Raw genomic sequence first — 14,026 nt, 5'->3', positions numbered from 1 at the left:
TTTTAAAACATCATAGAACATTAAGGTTGTGATACAGAATTGCAGAATGACAACTTAGAAAACTCAAAATATCCCAATTTTCGTTTAAATTTTGAATATATATAGAAACGCTTTAGTCAATTTGATTAAAACTTTATTTGGAAATTGTGAAATACACAAAAAATATAAAATACATATATTTTGATCTCACAGATATTTTTGAAGTGCATCAGGGAAATGGAAAATAAATTTTTAGTTTCCTGGTTTGTTTGATTAAGGTATTTGGCTTTTTACATTCTCTCCTTTTACGTATTTAGTTAGAAGATCGTCTAAATCGTTCGCATTATAAAATACAACAAAACCTTTCGGCGATAAACCTTCAAATACCGAGCATACGGATGGTTTAAGGTTAAAAAAGAATATAGTTTGATCTCTCGCCGCAAAATCTGTAATTAATGTTTCTATAACAGTGGCTGCTGTAAAATCCGCTCCATATATGTGAGAACAATCTATAACTAGAGGTACTCCTTGGCGTACCCCGTATTTGGTCACGATGTACCGAACGTAGTCAGCAGATGGAAATATCAGACACCTATCGGGGGTTAAAAGTAGATATTCAACTCCTGCTGTGGTCTGAAATAAAAATAAGGATTCAAGAGGGTAATTATACGAATTAGGCCAGTTTTTTCAATACATTGCATTATTTTGAAGACGAAGTGTGATTTAAGGAAAATAATCCGACCGAAACTAGTTTTGTTTAGAAAAAAATTGAAAATCTATTTAAACATTTCCTCAATTATTTTATTATAATTAACTTACGGTTAATTTCTCCACAATTATTTTGGGTCTTGCTGCATGGTATAACAACAGCAATAAATTGGTTCCGATACCCACCAAAATTCCAATTTCTAAACGCAGTACGAGGCAAGCTATAAATGTAACTATAAAGATCGTGAAACAGCTTTCTGGAATATGTTAAACGAAATAAGTTAGTTTAAATACTTTTATAAACTGGGTTTGCTCACTTTTTGATCTCCACATTGGCTTGACAACTTTCACCTCGATCATAAATATAGTAGCAGCAATAATGACTGCCGCTAAAGCGGCATTGGGAATGTAATAGAAATAGTGTGTAAAAAATAGAAGAGCGACTATTACTAAAGTTCCAGTGTAAATTCCACCCAAAGGTGTACGAACTCCACTGGCATTGTTTACGGCACTTCTTCCTAGAGCTCCAGTTCCTGGATAACCTTGGACAAACGAATTACCGATGTTGCAAAAGCCCAGAGCTAAAAGTTCTTGAGTGGCATCCACCGGTTTCCCGTTAGCTAAAATAATAAATAATATTATAGACGGTTGATTATGAAGTGGAACAGAAAAATCTATGATTACCAAATGCTTTACATATGGCGATATTTTCAAGCAAACCAATTAAGGGAACTATGATGATCCCACTTCCCAAATTAGTCACCATGTTGGTAAATGTATATTCAACTGCGGTTCCATTTTCTTCTCTGGTGAATCCAAATGGAGGTATTTTGATTGTGGGCAAACCTTGCGGTACATGACCAATAACCAAAAATGGCGGATTCTTTGTTTTACAGAACATCCAACCAATAAAAGCACAAATTATAACCATAATAGCATTACGACCTGTTCCAATCGTCCAAGTTAGTTTATTATACATTTTTTGGAAAGTTGTAGCTTTTCCTTCAGTCGATCGCAATTTATGATTCCCGATCGACTACAAGATATTTAACGAAATAAATACGTTTATTATCGATAAAATATATATTATTACCTTCATAATTAATAATAAAATTATGCAAACTACACCCATCACGGTATCCCAGAGTCTTATATTCCGAATTTCCTCAAACACACTATACCAAGTTTCCACAAAGGTACTTCCTTTAGGCTTTATACCCAAGATATCTTTAATTTGCGAAGTAATTATTATCAAAGCTACAGCTGATGTAAATCCGGACGATACTGGGGCTGATACAAAATTTATTATGAAGCCTGAAAGAACCGAACGCGTTACTGATGATTAGTTTATGTAAAACAATTTGATCATTACCTAATCCCAATACGCCCATTAATATCTGGATAATACCTGTTAAAAATGTTAATAATATAGCATGCTCCGGTCCTTTTCCGTTTATAGCTTGGGATGCTAAAAGCGCGTTTAAGGCAGATGGTCCAAAAGGTACATCTTTACAACTTCCAAATATTATATAAATAAAACAGCCTATAAAAGAACTGTATAAACCGTACTCTGGGGGTAAACCGATAATACTGTGATAAGCTAACCCCTAAAATTCATTAGTTTAGTATAGTTATTGATAAATTACCGATAAATATTGTTTGAATTAAATATTTAAAAATGTGCTGATATTACGTTTGGCGAAGAAAATGTTTTAAAAATTTTTTTTTCTAAAGTTAGAGCAGGGGTGCTCAAACTTGAACTGCTGGCGATCTACCTCAATATTTTTAGACTACTTACGATCGACTCTGCATCGAGGCTACAAGTATGTGTGATGCAGGGTTGTCGTACATACACGATACACCCTACTTACCTAGGTAGGGTGTACCGTAGCATATATAGATATTAGCTTTCTGCACAATATAGGTACATTATTTTAGTCAAGGTTTGGGTTAGGTTTAGTTAGGTTCTTCTCTACAATATCAATGAAAAAACTCATAGTTATTCAAAATTGCGAGTTTATTGGTTGTTACAAAACAAAAGAGTTACATATGGTGTTAAACCTAACTAAAGAGTGGCTTTGGATGTTGAAGCGTGGCACTGCATGTCCTCAGCATACTTTTCATAAGATGGTACGTAACCACTGAGTGCTAATCGCAAGCATGATGACATATGATCGTCAGTTAGTCGATTGCGATATTTTGACTTAATTTTCTTCATTTCAGAAAATGCAGACTCGCACAAGTAAGTTGACCCAAACAATGCCTTAGTCAGTTGAAGGGCGATTTGCCTTAGATTCGGATATTTATTTTCAGATATAAAACACCAGAAATTTGTATCAGATGCTGTAACTTTGAGATGTATATCTGATATAATCTGCACCAACTCATTTTCAACAGAACATGAGTTCATATTAAACTGACTTGCTATTTCAGTAGCTAATTCCTCAATGTTTTTACATGAAAAAGGATAACTCATAAATGATGCTATATTTTCCAATTTACTGCAATCATAAAAACGCATTTCGAATTGTCCCAAAATATTTGATAATTCAGCCTCATACGTATCATAATTAAACTGAGGAATCCTTGCTTTCAAAGACGGAAAATGTTTCAGATCCTTTCTTTTCAGTTGATCTATCATAAGTTGCAATTTACTTTTGAATGCGTTTACTGCGCTAATCATCTCAATAATAGTTTTTCCTTTACCTTGAAGCTCCAAGTTAACGATGTTTAAGTGCATTGTGATGTCAGTCAAAAATGCCAAATCAGTCAGCCATTTTTCGTTTTTCAAAATCTGAGTGTCATCACCTCTTTCGTCTAGAAAAGCTGTTATTTCGGGCAATAATTCTCGTAGGAACTTTCCGCGACTCAACCACCTGACGTCTGTGCGAAGAACTAAATCAGTATGTTCAGTTGACTCCCTATCTTCCAACTGCAACTGAAAGAGCCGCCGTTGCAAGCTACGTGCACGGATAGAATTCACAATTTTTGTTGCAATGCCCATAATTTCCTCCGTGTTTAAAACTTTGGAACACAAAATTTGTTGATAATTGATAATGCAATGGAATGAAAAAAATGAAGGGAATTCTTCATTAGCTCGACACAATGCCACAAAACCGTTTTTGTTTCCAGTCATTGCTGGTGCTCCATCGGTTGTAATGCACACTAATTTATATATTGGTAGCTCGTAGTTTTTTACAAAATTAAAGAAAACTTCATATATATCTTCGCCACGGGTCTTCCCCTTCAGAGGAATGATTGTCAAAAATTCTTCCTTAGCCGACATGTCATTGAATACCATCCGAATAAAAATACACAGCTGGACAATGTCTGTCATATCGGTGGATTCGTCGAACTGTAAAGAAAAGTATGTACATTCCATGATATCATGTTTTAGTTTATCTGCGATGTCCTGACTCATGACTTCAATACGCCTTGTGACAGTCGGACGAGATAACTGAAGTTCTCTAATAGCAGACATGATTTCTGTTTTATTTTTAAAATCTCCAAATCTCCAAATCTCCAAGTCTCACCCGCTTCAATAAATGCTTCCTTCACCACCGATCCATCTTCGAATGGTTTCTTGTTTTTCGCCAATATATGAGATATTTTAAATGACGCGATCGTAGCAGCTTTTGATTGTTTGGCTGGTCTTGTGAACATGGTTTGTTCTTTTTTCAAACAAGATATAAAACCACTTACTTTTCGTTTTCTTAATTCACTCTGTGGCGGAAAATCCTTTTGATAGTTTTTATGATGCCTCTCTAAGTCACCACGCTTAGGTATTGCAACTGACGCACGACAAATAACACAAATGCACTTATCCTTCACCATACAAAAGAAAAATTCTTCCTCCGAATCCTTATTAAAATGATACGTTTTAGATTTCTTCACTGCACTCATTTTCCACTATTTAATAATAAACTTTGTATCGACGTAGTATCGCTATCAAGTTACAATTCAGAATGACTCCAATTCATGCAGGCGTAACATTTATATCGGCTTGAAAGAAAGTCTCGAATGTTCCCGTCAAACGCGCCGCCCGAAACTAGACAGTACAGTCTAGTCTAGAAACAACGCGGCTTTTGATAAAGCCGCCTTCTGCAGCAAGCAGTGTTATTTTATTACGTAATACATTTTTGTAGTTTAGTTACCTACCTACTTATTAAAAATTTTTTTCTTCTCGAGATCTACTGAAAAAGCACTCGCGATCGACCGTTTGAGCACCCCTGAGTTAGAGAGAATCATTTTGAGAAATGGTTTCAATAAGCGAATCGAAAATACCTCTACTAACTTGTGGTATTAATGTGAGTCCGACAGTAATTCCAGCTATGAAATCACCTGCTGCATAACTGGAATTATATTGCGGTAACCAATTAAGTATCGGTAGTCTTTTGTACAACATTTTTTTTGTAAATAGTTTTCCAACTGCATTTTTTGTACAAGGAATCAAATCTTTCAAGGCGTCAGTCAACGATGTATCTTTAGTGGCTTCATCGACAACTATAAGAGAAAGTACTATATTATATAATACCTATCGACGAGAATCATCTCAAAAGTTGTTTAAATTTGATAATAAACGAAATATACAGCAAGAAATCTGAATAACTTAGTTTTAACCGCATGTTTTGCATGTGCGAATTTGACTGTTTATAAAAACGTAAAAACAAATAAATTAATTATCATATCACTAAATAATAAAAATACAATATGTTTATAAAAAAAATATTGAACAAAAAACAATTTTTTTATTGATTCGTGAGGTGGATCTGACAAAATATGATCAAATATCTTAGAAAATATCAAAAGCGAACTTTTTGAGTTGCGTTCGGTGCAGGTTTTTCGTTATCACTTACTATAGATCTTACCTAAAAAGTTGTTACTACCTAAATAATTTTTAACCGAGTAAACTCCTCCTAAACAAGGACTAGTTCTTTGACTGGACGTACATATGTCAATAGTAGAATCGTTAAAATTTGGATTATCGTGAGACTCATCGGTTTTCCCAATAAATTGCTGTACATGTTGATCTTGCCTAAAACCATTAATTTTATTCGATAACCGTCAATATAAATCACTCAATCGGACAATGAGCATAGGTACAATACACCTATAATAAAGTTATTGCTACTATTATGTTCGCGATTTATAAACATTATTTTTCAACTATTATTAATAATTCCGTAGTTTTCTGTTTCATAATAGACAAACTTTTCCAGTCGATTTTACAGTACCTACTAATTTGAGTCCGGAAAATGGCACTTTACTGTACTCTCAAATTCTCCCAATCCCGTTTGAAATAATTAGAAAAAAAATCAATTATATTCAATAACTAAACTTTTATTCTAATTTTTGAATGTTTCCAGTACATCGCATATTTTTTTTCGTACCTTTTCGAAGACTTAATTTGAATAATTTTCCCTACTGCTTCCGCAGTTTTCTCAACAATTTTCTTCGAATTAACGTCCATTCTTCAGGAAAATATTTTTTGTATTACCAAGAATTCAATATTTGTTTACAATGTTATCTTAGTAACTTCTGTTAATTTTTATTTTTTTAAATAATAAGAGAATAATCAAAGGAGTTATTTTTCAGTAAAATTTTCAAATATGACATTTCATATTTCAATATAATTGCTTTTACCCTCGGCTTCGGTCGCATCGAATCCATTAAATAAGTATCAGAAATCATTATAATAGAAAAGAACGAACTCCGTAGCTATATTAGAATCTGAGATATAGATCTTTGAATGTAGAAAAATTGCCAAAAACCTACAAAAATCCATAACTCCACAATGAATGTCTTCGCCTAGCTCCTCTCCAACTGAACCGATTTGAGTGTTCAAAAATTCAAAAGAAAGAAGGTGTTTTAGCGAGCGTTCTCAAACTAAATCGAACTCTCTAGATATATTAGAATCTGAGATATAGATCTTTGAATGTAGAAAAATGGCCAAAAACCTACAAAAATCCATAACTCCACAATGAATGTCTTCGCCTAGCTCCTCTCCAACTGAACCGATTTGAGTGTTCAAAAATTCAAAAGAAAGAAGTTGTTTCAGCGAGTGTTCTTAAACGAAAACGAACTCTGTAGCTATATTAGAGCCTGAGATATAGATCTTTGAATGTAGAAAAATTGCCAAAAACCTACAAAAATCCATAACTCCACAATGAATGTCTTTGCCTAGCTCCTCTCCAACTGAACCGATTTGAGTGTTCAAAAATTCAAAAGAAAGAAGGTGTTTTAGCGAGTGTTCTCAAACTAAAACGAACTCTGTAGATATATTAGAACCTGAGATATAGATCTTTGAATGTAGAAAAATTGCCAAAAACCTACGAAAATCCATAACTCCACATTGAATGTCCGCGCCTAGCTCCTCTCAAACTCAACCGATTTAAGTGTTCAAAAACTCAAAAGAAAGAAGTTGTTTCAGCGAGTGTTGTTAAACCAAATCGAACTCTGTAGCTATATTAGAACCTGAGATATAGATTTTTGAATGTAGAAAAATGGCCAAAAACCTACAAAAATCCATAACTCCACAATGAATGTCTTCGCCTAGCTCCTCTCCAACTGAACCGATTTGAGTGTTCAAAAATTCAAAAGAAAGAAGGTGTTTTAGCGAGTGTTCTCAAACTAAAACGAACTCTGTAGATATATTAGAACCTGAGATATAGATCTTTGAATGTAGAAAAATTGCCAAAAACCTACAAAAATCCATAACTCCACATTGAATGTCCGCGCCTAGCTCTTCTCCAGCTCAACCAATTTAAGTGTTCAAAAACTTAAAAGAAAGAAGGTGTTTTAGCGAGTGTTCTCGAACTAAAACGAACTCTGTAGCTATATTAGAACCTGAGATATAGATCTTTGAATGTAGAAAAATTGCCAAAAACCTACAAAAATCCATAACTCCACATTGAATGTCCGCGCCTAGCTCTTCTCCAGCTCAACCAATTTAAGTGTTCAAAAACTCAAAAGAAAGAAGGTGTTTTAGCGAGTGATCTCAAACTAAAACGAACTCTGTAGATATATTAGAACCTGAGATATAGATCTTTGAATGTAGAAAAATTGCCAAAAACCTACGAAAATCCATAACTCCACATTGAATGTCCGCGCCTAGCTCCTCTCAAACTCAACCGATTTAAGTGTTCAAAAACTCAAAAGAAAGAAGTTGTTTCAGCGAGTGTTGTTAAACCAAATCGAACTCTGTAGCTATATTAGAACCTGAGATATAGATTTTTGAATGTAGAAAAATGGCCAAAAACCTACAAAAATCCATAACTCCACAATGAATGTCTTCGCCTAGCTCCTCTCCAACTGAACCGATTTGAGTGTTCAAAAATTCAAAAGAAAGAAGGTGTTTTAGCGAGTGTTCTCAAACTAAAACGAACTCTGTAGATATATTAGAACCTGAGATATAGATCTTTGAATGTAGAAAAATTGCCAAAAACCTACAAAAATCCATAACTCCACATTGAATGTCCGCGCCTAGCTCTTCTCCAGCTCAACCAATTTAAGTGTTCAAAAACTCAAAAGAAAGAAGGTGTTTTAGTGAGTGATCTCAAACTAAAACGAACTCTCTAGATATATTAGAACCTGAGATATAGATCTTTGAATGTAGAAAAATTGCCAAAAACCTACAAAAATCCATAACTCCACATTGAATGTCCGCGCCTAGCTCCTCTCCAACTGAACCGATTTGAGTGTTCAAAAACTCAAAAGAAAGAAGTTGTTTCAGCGAGTGTTGTTAAACCAAATCGAACTCTGTAGCTATATTAGAACCTGAGATATAGATCTTTGAATGTAGAAAAATTGCCAAAAACCTACAAAAATCCATAACTCCACATTGAATGTCCGCGCCTAGCTCTTCTCCAACTCAACCAATTTAAGTGTTCAAAAACTTAAAAGAAAGAAGGTGTTTTAGCGAGTGTTCTCGAACTAAAACGAACTCTGTAGCTATATTAGAACCTGAGATATAGATCTTTGAATGTAGAAAAATTGCCAAAAACCTACAAAAATCCATAACTCCACATTGAATGTCCGCGCCTAGCTCTTCTCCAGTTCAACCAATTTAAGTGTTCAAAAACTCAAAAGAAAGAAGGTGTTTTAGTGAGTGATCTCAAACTAAAACTAACTCTCTAGATATATTAGAACCTGAGATATAGATCTTTGAATGTAGAAAAATTGCCAAAAACCTACAAAAATCCATAACTCCACATTGAATGTCCGCGCCTAGCTCTTCTCCAGCTCAACCAATTTAAGTGTTCAAAAACTCAAAAGGAAGAAGGTGTTTTAGCGAGTGATCTCAAACTAAAACGAACTCTCTAGATATATTAGAACCTGAGATATAGATCTTTGAATGTAGAAAAATTGCCAAAAACCTACAAAAATCCATAACTCCACATTGAATGTCCGCGCCTAGCTCTTCTCCAGCTCAACCAATTTAAGTGTTCAAAAACTCAAAAGAAAGAAGGTGTTTTAGTGAGTGATCTCAAACTAAAACTAACTCTCTAGATATATTAGAACCTGAGATATAGATCTTTGAATGTAGAAAAATTGCCAAAAACCTACAAAAATCCATAACTCCACATTGAATGTCCGCGCCTAGCTCTTCTCCAGCTCAACCAATTTAAGTGTTCAAAAACTCAAAAGAAAGAAGGTGTTTTAGTGAGTGATCTCAAACTAAAACGAACTCTCTAGATATATTAGAACCTGAGATATAGATCTTTGAATGTAGAAAAATTGCCAAAAACCTACAAAAATCCATAACTCCACATTGAATGTCCGCGCCTAGCTCCTCTCCAACTGAACCGATTTGAGTGTTCAAAAACTCAAAAGAAAGAAGTTGTTTCAGCGAGTGTTGTTAAACCAAATCGAACTCTGTAGCTATATTAGAACCTGAGATATAGATCTTTGAATGTAGAAAAATTGCCAAAAACCTACAAAAATCCATAACTCCACATTGAATGTCCGCGCCTAGCTCTTCTCCAACTCAACCAATTTAAGTGTTCAAAAACTTAAAAGAAAGAAGGTGTTTTAGCGAGTGTTCTCGAACTAAAACGAACTCTGTAGCTATATTAGAACCTGAGATATAGATCTTTGAATGTAGAAAAATTGCCAAAAACCTACAAAAATCCATAACTCCACATTGAATGTCCGCGCCTAGCTCTTCTCCAGTTCAACCAATTTAAGTGTTCAAAAACTCAAAAGAAAGAAGGTGTTTTAGTGAGTGATCTCAAACTAAAACTAACTCTCTAGATATATTAGAACCTGAGATATAGATCTTTGAATGTAGAAAAATTGCCAAAAACCTACAAAAATCCATAACTCCACATTGAATGTCCGCGCCTAGCTCTTCTCCAGCTCAACCAATTTAAGTGTTCAAAAACTCAAAAGGAAGAAGGTGTTTTAGCGAGTGATCTCAAACTAAAACGAACTCTCTAGATATATTAGAACCTGAGATATAGATCTTTGAATGTAGAAAAATTGCCAAAAACCTACAAAAATCCATAACTCCACATTGAATGTCCGCGCCTAGCTCTTCTCCAGCTCAACCAATTTAAGTGTTCAAAAACTTAAAAGAAAGAAGGTGTTTTAGCGAGTGATCTCAAACTAAAACGAACTCTCTAGATATATTAGAACCTGAGATATAGATCTTTGAATGTAGAAAAATTGCCAAAAACCTACAAAAATCCATAACTCCACATTGAATGTCCGCGCCTAGCTCTTCTCCAGCTCAACCAATTTAAGTGTTCAAAAACTCAAAAGAAAGAAGGTGTTTTAGCGAGTGATCTCAAACTAAAACGAACTCTCTAGATATATTAGAACCTGAGATATAGATCTTTGAATGTAGAAAAATTGCCAAAAACCTACAAAAATCCATAACTCCACATTGAATGTCCGCGCCTAGCTCTTCTCCAGCTCAACCAATTTAAGTGTTCAAAAACTCAAAAGAAAGAAGGTGTTTTAGCGAGTGATCTCAAACTAAAACGAACTCTCTAGATATATTAGAACCTGAGATATAGATCTTTGAATGTAGAAAAATTGCCAAAAACCTACAAAAATCCATAACTCCACATTGAATGTCCGCGCCTAGCTCTTCTCCAGCTCAACCAATTTAAGTGTTCAAAAACTCAAAAGAAAGAAGGTGTTTTATTGAGTGATCTCAAACTAAAACGAACTCTGTAGCTGTATTAGAACCTGAGATATAGATCTTTGAATGTAGAAAAATTGCCAAAAACCTACAAAAATCCATAACTCCACATTGAATGTCCGCGCCTAGCTCTTCTCCAGCTCAACCAATTTAAGTGTTCAAAAACTCAAAAGAAAGAAGGTGTTTTAGCGAGTGATCTCAAACTAAAACGAACTCTCTAGATATATTAGAACCTGAGATATAGATCTTTGAATGTAGAAAAATTGCCAAAAACCTACAAAAATCCATAACTCCACATTGAATGTCCGCGCCTAGCTCTTCTCCAGCTCAACCAATTTAAGTGTTCAAAAACTCAAAAGAAAGAAGGTGTTTTAGTGAGTGATCTCAAACTAAAACGAACTCTCTAGATATATTAGAACCTGAGATATAGATCTTTGAATGTAGAAAAATTGCCAAAAACCTACAAAAATCCATAACTCCACATTGAATGTCCGCGCCTAGCTCTTCTCCAGCTCAACCAATTTAAGTGTTTAAAAACTCAAAAGAAAGAAGGTGTTTTAGTGAGTGATCTCAAACTAAAACGAACTCTCTAGATATATTAGAACCTGAGATATAGATCTTTGAATGTAGAAAAATTGCCAAAAACCTACAAAAATCCATAACTCCACATTGAATGTCCGCGCCTAGCTCCTCTCCATCTCAACCGATTTATGTGTTCAAACGCTCAAAAGAAAGAAGGTATTTCAGCGAGTGTTGTCAAATTAAAACGAAGTCTCTATCTTGAATGGAACCTGAGATATTGAGGATAGAACGTGTGTATGGGAAAAACTCCCATAAGTAATGTACAGGGGGAAATAGCATTTGAGTATAACTTGAGAATGGTGAAAATTAGATGAAATCCGATGGTTGATGACTACTCTGTGCATCAATGCCTTTCATTGAAAAAAAAAATTAAGTAAATCGGTTGGGTAGAACGCCTGAACGGACTCTGAATGGAAATCATAAATTTTTTTAATATATAAGATTTTTATTTAAAACCAAAAACAGTATGAAAAAAAAACATTACGAAATACGTCCGTCAGATATTCTTGACTCGGCTCCTTCGTCGCCTCGTTCATAAACATCTATCTCGTACCGTACTAAATCACTTACCAGACTTATAACTATTGTCATATGGAAAATTAATAAAATAATACTCAGTTTTCAATTATTATTTAGTTCCAGTAAATGCGTAGGCAATTAAAAGTAATCTTGTCAAACAACTAATGGTAGCGTAAATAATATACATACTTATATGTATATTCTTATTTCATCGAAATGAATTAAATAAAAATTAACTTTATTAAAATCTAATAACAGTTTTCTCATGTCACGGTTTTCGAATATTATTACAGCAAAATTGGAAACGTCTCAATTTTTATTTGGAAGAACACGATTTCGGAATTTATTAACGAATACGTAATACAGGATGTACATATTGTGTTATTATATCAATTACGTTATATATACATATATGTTTAGTTGACTGAGATTCATTCATTTTCCCCTACGTGAAAGACATTATCGCCATGAAACAATTTATAATAGAAGCGTGATGTAATGACGATTACATATAATAGTTTCATTTATTTTTTATGGGCACGTACTTTACTGACAAAATTTATTGCTACTAAAAAGAATTATTATCTGCGTTAAAATTTATATCCACATTCACACAATTGAAATATGCTTCACGGTAAATTTAAGACAAAAGATTATTCATTTCTTTTCATTACAATCCATAAATTCATATTTATAATAGGTGGTTGGTGACAAGCTATGTCACTTTCACTATCCTTAAGATCAATAATTTATGCAGAAATGAAAAAAATTCAAAGGACATCTTCACTTTTCGTATTACTTTTGTTTTGGTTAATATTAAACTTTGGTTGACATGTGACACAGGCAGATTTTAGGGTAAGAGAAACTGTTTCGACTAAGGAAGACAGCACGGCAACCATTTCTCCATCCTCCGAGGTTCCTGCTCGGTTCTGCGCATTCTAAAGCATGCGTAGTATAAATAAAGTGTCTGGAACGAGAGAGAAAATGAATATTGTCGACACCGTAACGTAGGAACGTTTTTTCCCTTACCAACTGTCCATATAGGAGTATTATATATAATATGGTAAGAGTATGATAACCCACCTCACGTCGATCATCATGAAACTCTATGCGGAAACGGTCATTATCTCAGGAAGACTAATAGATATCGAATCATGGATAACTTTGTTCCATAGATCTCATCTGTGTGTGAAAAGTCATGATTGACGTATGCGCAGAAGAGTTTCAGTGTAAAAAGTATGCAAATGTATAGTTTTTATCAAAAAACCTAACCTAACCTTACAAAAATTACTAAATGTTCTGTTATCTATTGACTTTTCGTGAAAATAATGCATTTGCATAGTTCTCTTCTGCGCATACGTCAATCGTCATGACTTTTCACACACAGATAGATCTTGATAAGATTTATCGAACAAAGTTATCTATGGTTCGATATCTGTTGACCTTCCAGAGATAATGGCCGTTTCCGGTGTCTGCGGAAGTAAATGTTTTTCCGCATAAAATAGATATGATAAATCGATTTCTCCTAATATCAACTCTGTATGTATCGATTTATTAAATCTGTGGTCCTTATCATAAATATAAAAAATTATTTTTGAATGATAAGACTATTTTTTTTTCATTACAAAATACTACAATTATCATGACAGTTTTTCTTTTTTATAAAAATTACAATCAATGTAATTTTATTCAATAATGATTTATTAAGATTTGATTATTTCGATTACTATTATTTTTTTAAATTAATGTAAAAACCGAGCGCTTTTCATTGGTTTTATCATATTTCAGTTTGTACTTACGGAAAATCAGTTCCTCTATTAGAATTCATTTATATACGAAAATTAACGTTTTTATCATTTTCTTAAATCACATTTTCAGCGCACCGCTAGTCTGACTGCTATACACAAATAAAGTGGGTACTTATTTATGGTTATTTGTGGGGGGAACAATAAACAGAAAATTGATGGTGATTTTTCCATTGTCAAATGCGGAAAGTAAATAAACATTTTAGGCCAGGATTTAACTGTTCTACGTACCAAATTATTGGTTACCTTAACTTACCTTTACTCAAATCTTGATATAAATTTAAAA

General features: G+C 33.8%; 1 protein-coding gene across 2 annotated transcripts; it reads right to left on the bottom strand.

Annotated features, from left to right (window-relative positions):
- Positions 1-116: 116 nt before the first annotated feature.
- Positions 117-13,850, bottom strand: LOC130447663 (sodium-independent sulfate anion transporter-like). 2 transcript variants are annotated; one of them, XM_056784614.1, is made up of 9 exons: positions 13,735-13,850; positions 5,556-5,722; positions 4,982-5,190; positions 2,060-2,294; positions 1,781-2,001; positions 1,372-1,723; positions 1,005-1,307; positions 799-944; positions 117-612 (listed from the first exon to the last, which is right to left on the bottom strand). In XM_056784614.1, exons 1-9 carry the CDS (start codon positions 13,761-13,763, stop codon positions 253-255), a joined length of 2,022 nt encoding a protein of 673 aa, XP_056640592.1. In that variant the 5' UTR covers positions 13,764-13,850; the 3' UTR covers positions 117-252. The 2 variants fall into 2 exon arrangements, with proteins under 2 accessions (XP_056640592.1, XP_056640593.1); XM_056784615.1 differs by lacking the exon at positions 5,556-5,722 and having other exon boundaries at positions 13,735-13,834.
- Positions 13,851-14,026: the final 176 nt, after the last annotated feature.

This window comes from Diorhabda sublineata, chromosome 8 (assembly GCF_026230105.1).
Source record: "Diorhabda sublineata isolate icDioSubl1.1 chromosome 8, icDioSubl1.1, whole genome shotgun sequence".
Classification (NCBI taxonomy): domain Eukaryota; kingdom Metazoa; phylum Arthropoda; class Insecta; order Coleoptera; family Chrysomelidae; genus Diorhabda; species Diorhabda sublineata.
This window is presented reverse-complemented; position numbering and strand designations above follow the sequence as displayed.

Bases quoted from the DNA above. Each gene is read 5' to 3' on its own strand.
- LOC130447663 (XM_056784614.1), bottom strand. From the start codon at position 13,763: ATGAATTCTAATAGAGGAACTGATTTTCC. The intron at 2,002-2,059 runs GTAATGATCAAA...CGGTTCTTTCAG, and splicing joins AATGGGCGTATTGGGATTAG to GCTTCATAATAAATTTTGTA. The intron at 1,308-1,371 runs GTAATCATAGAT...TTATTATTTTAG, and splicing joins CGCCATATGTAAAGCATTTG to CTAACGGGAAACCGGTGGAT.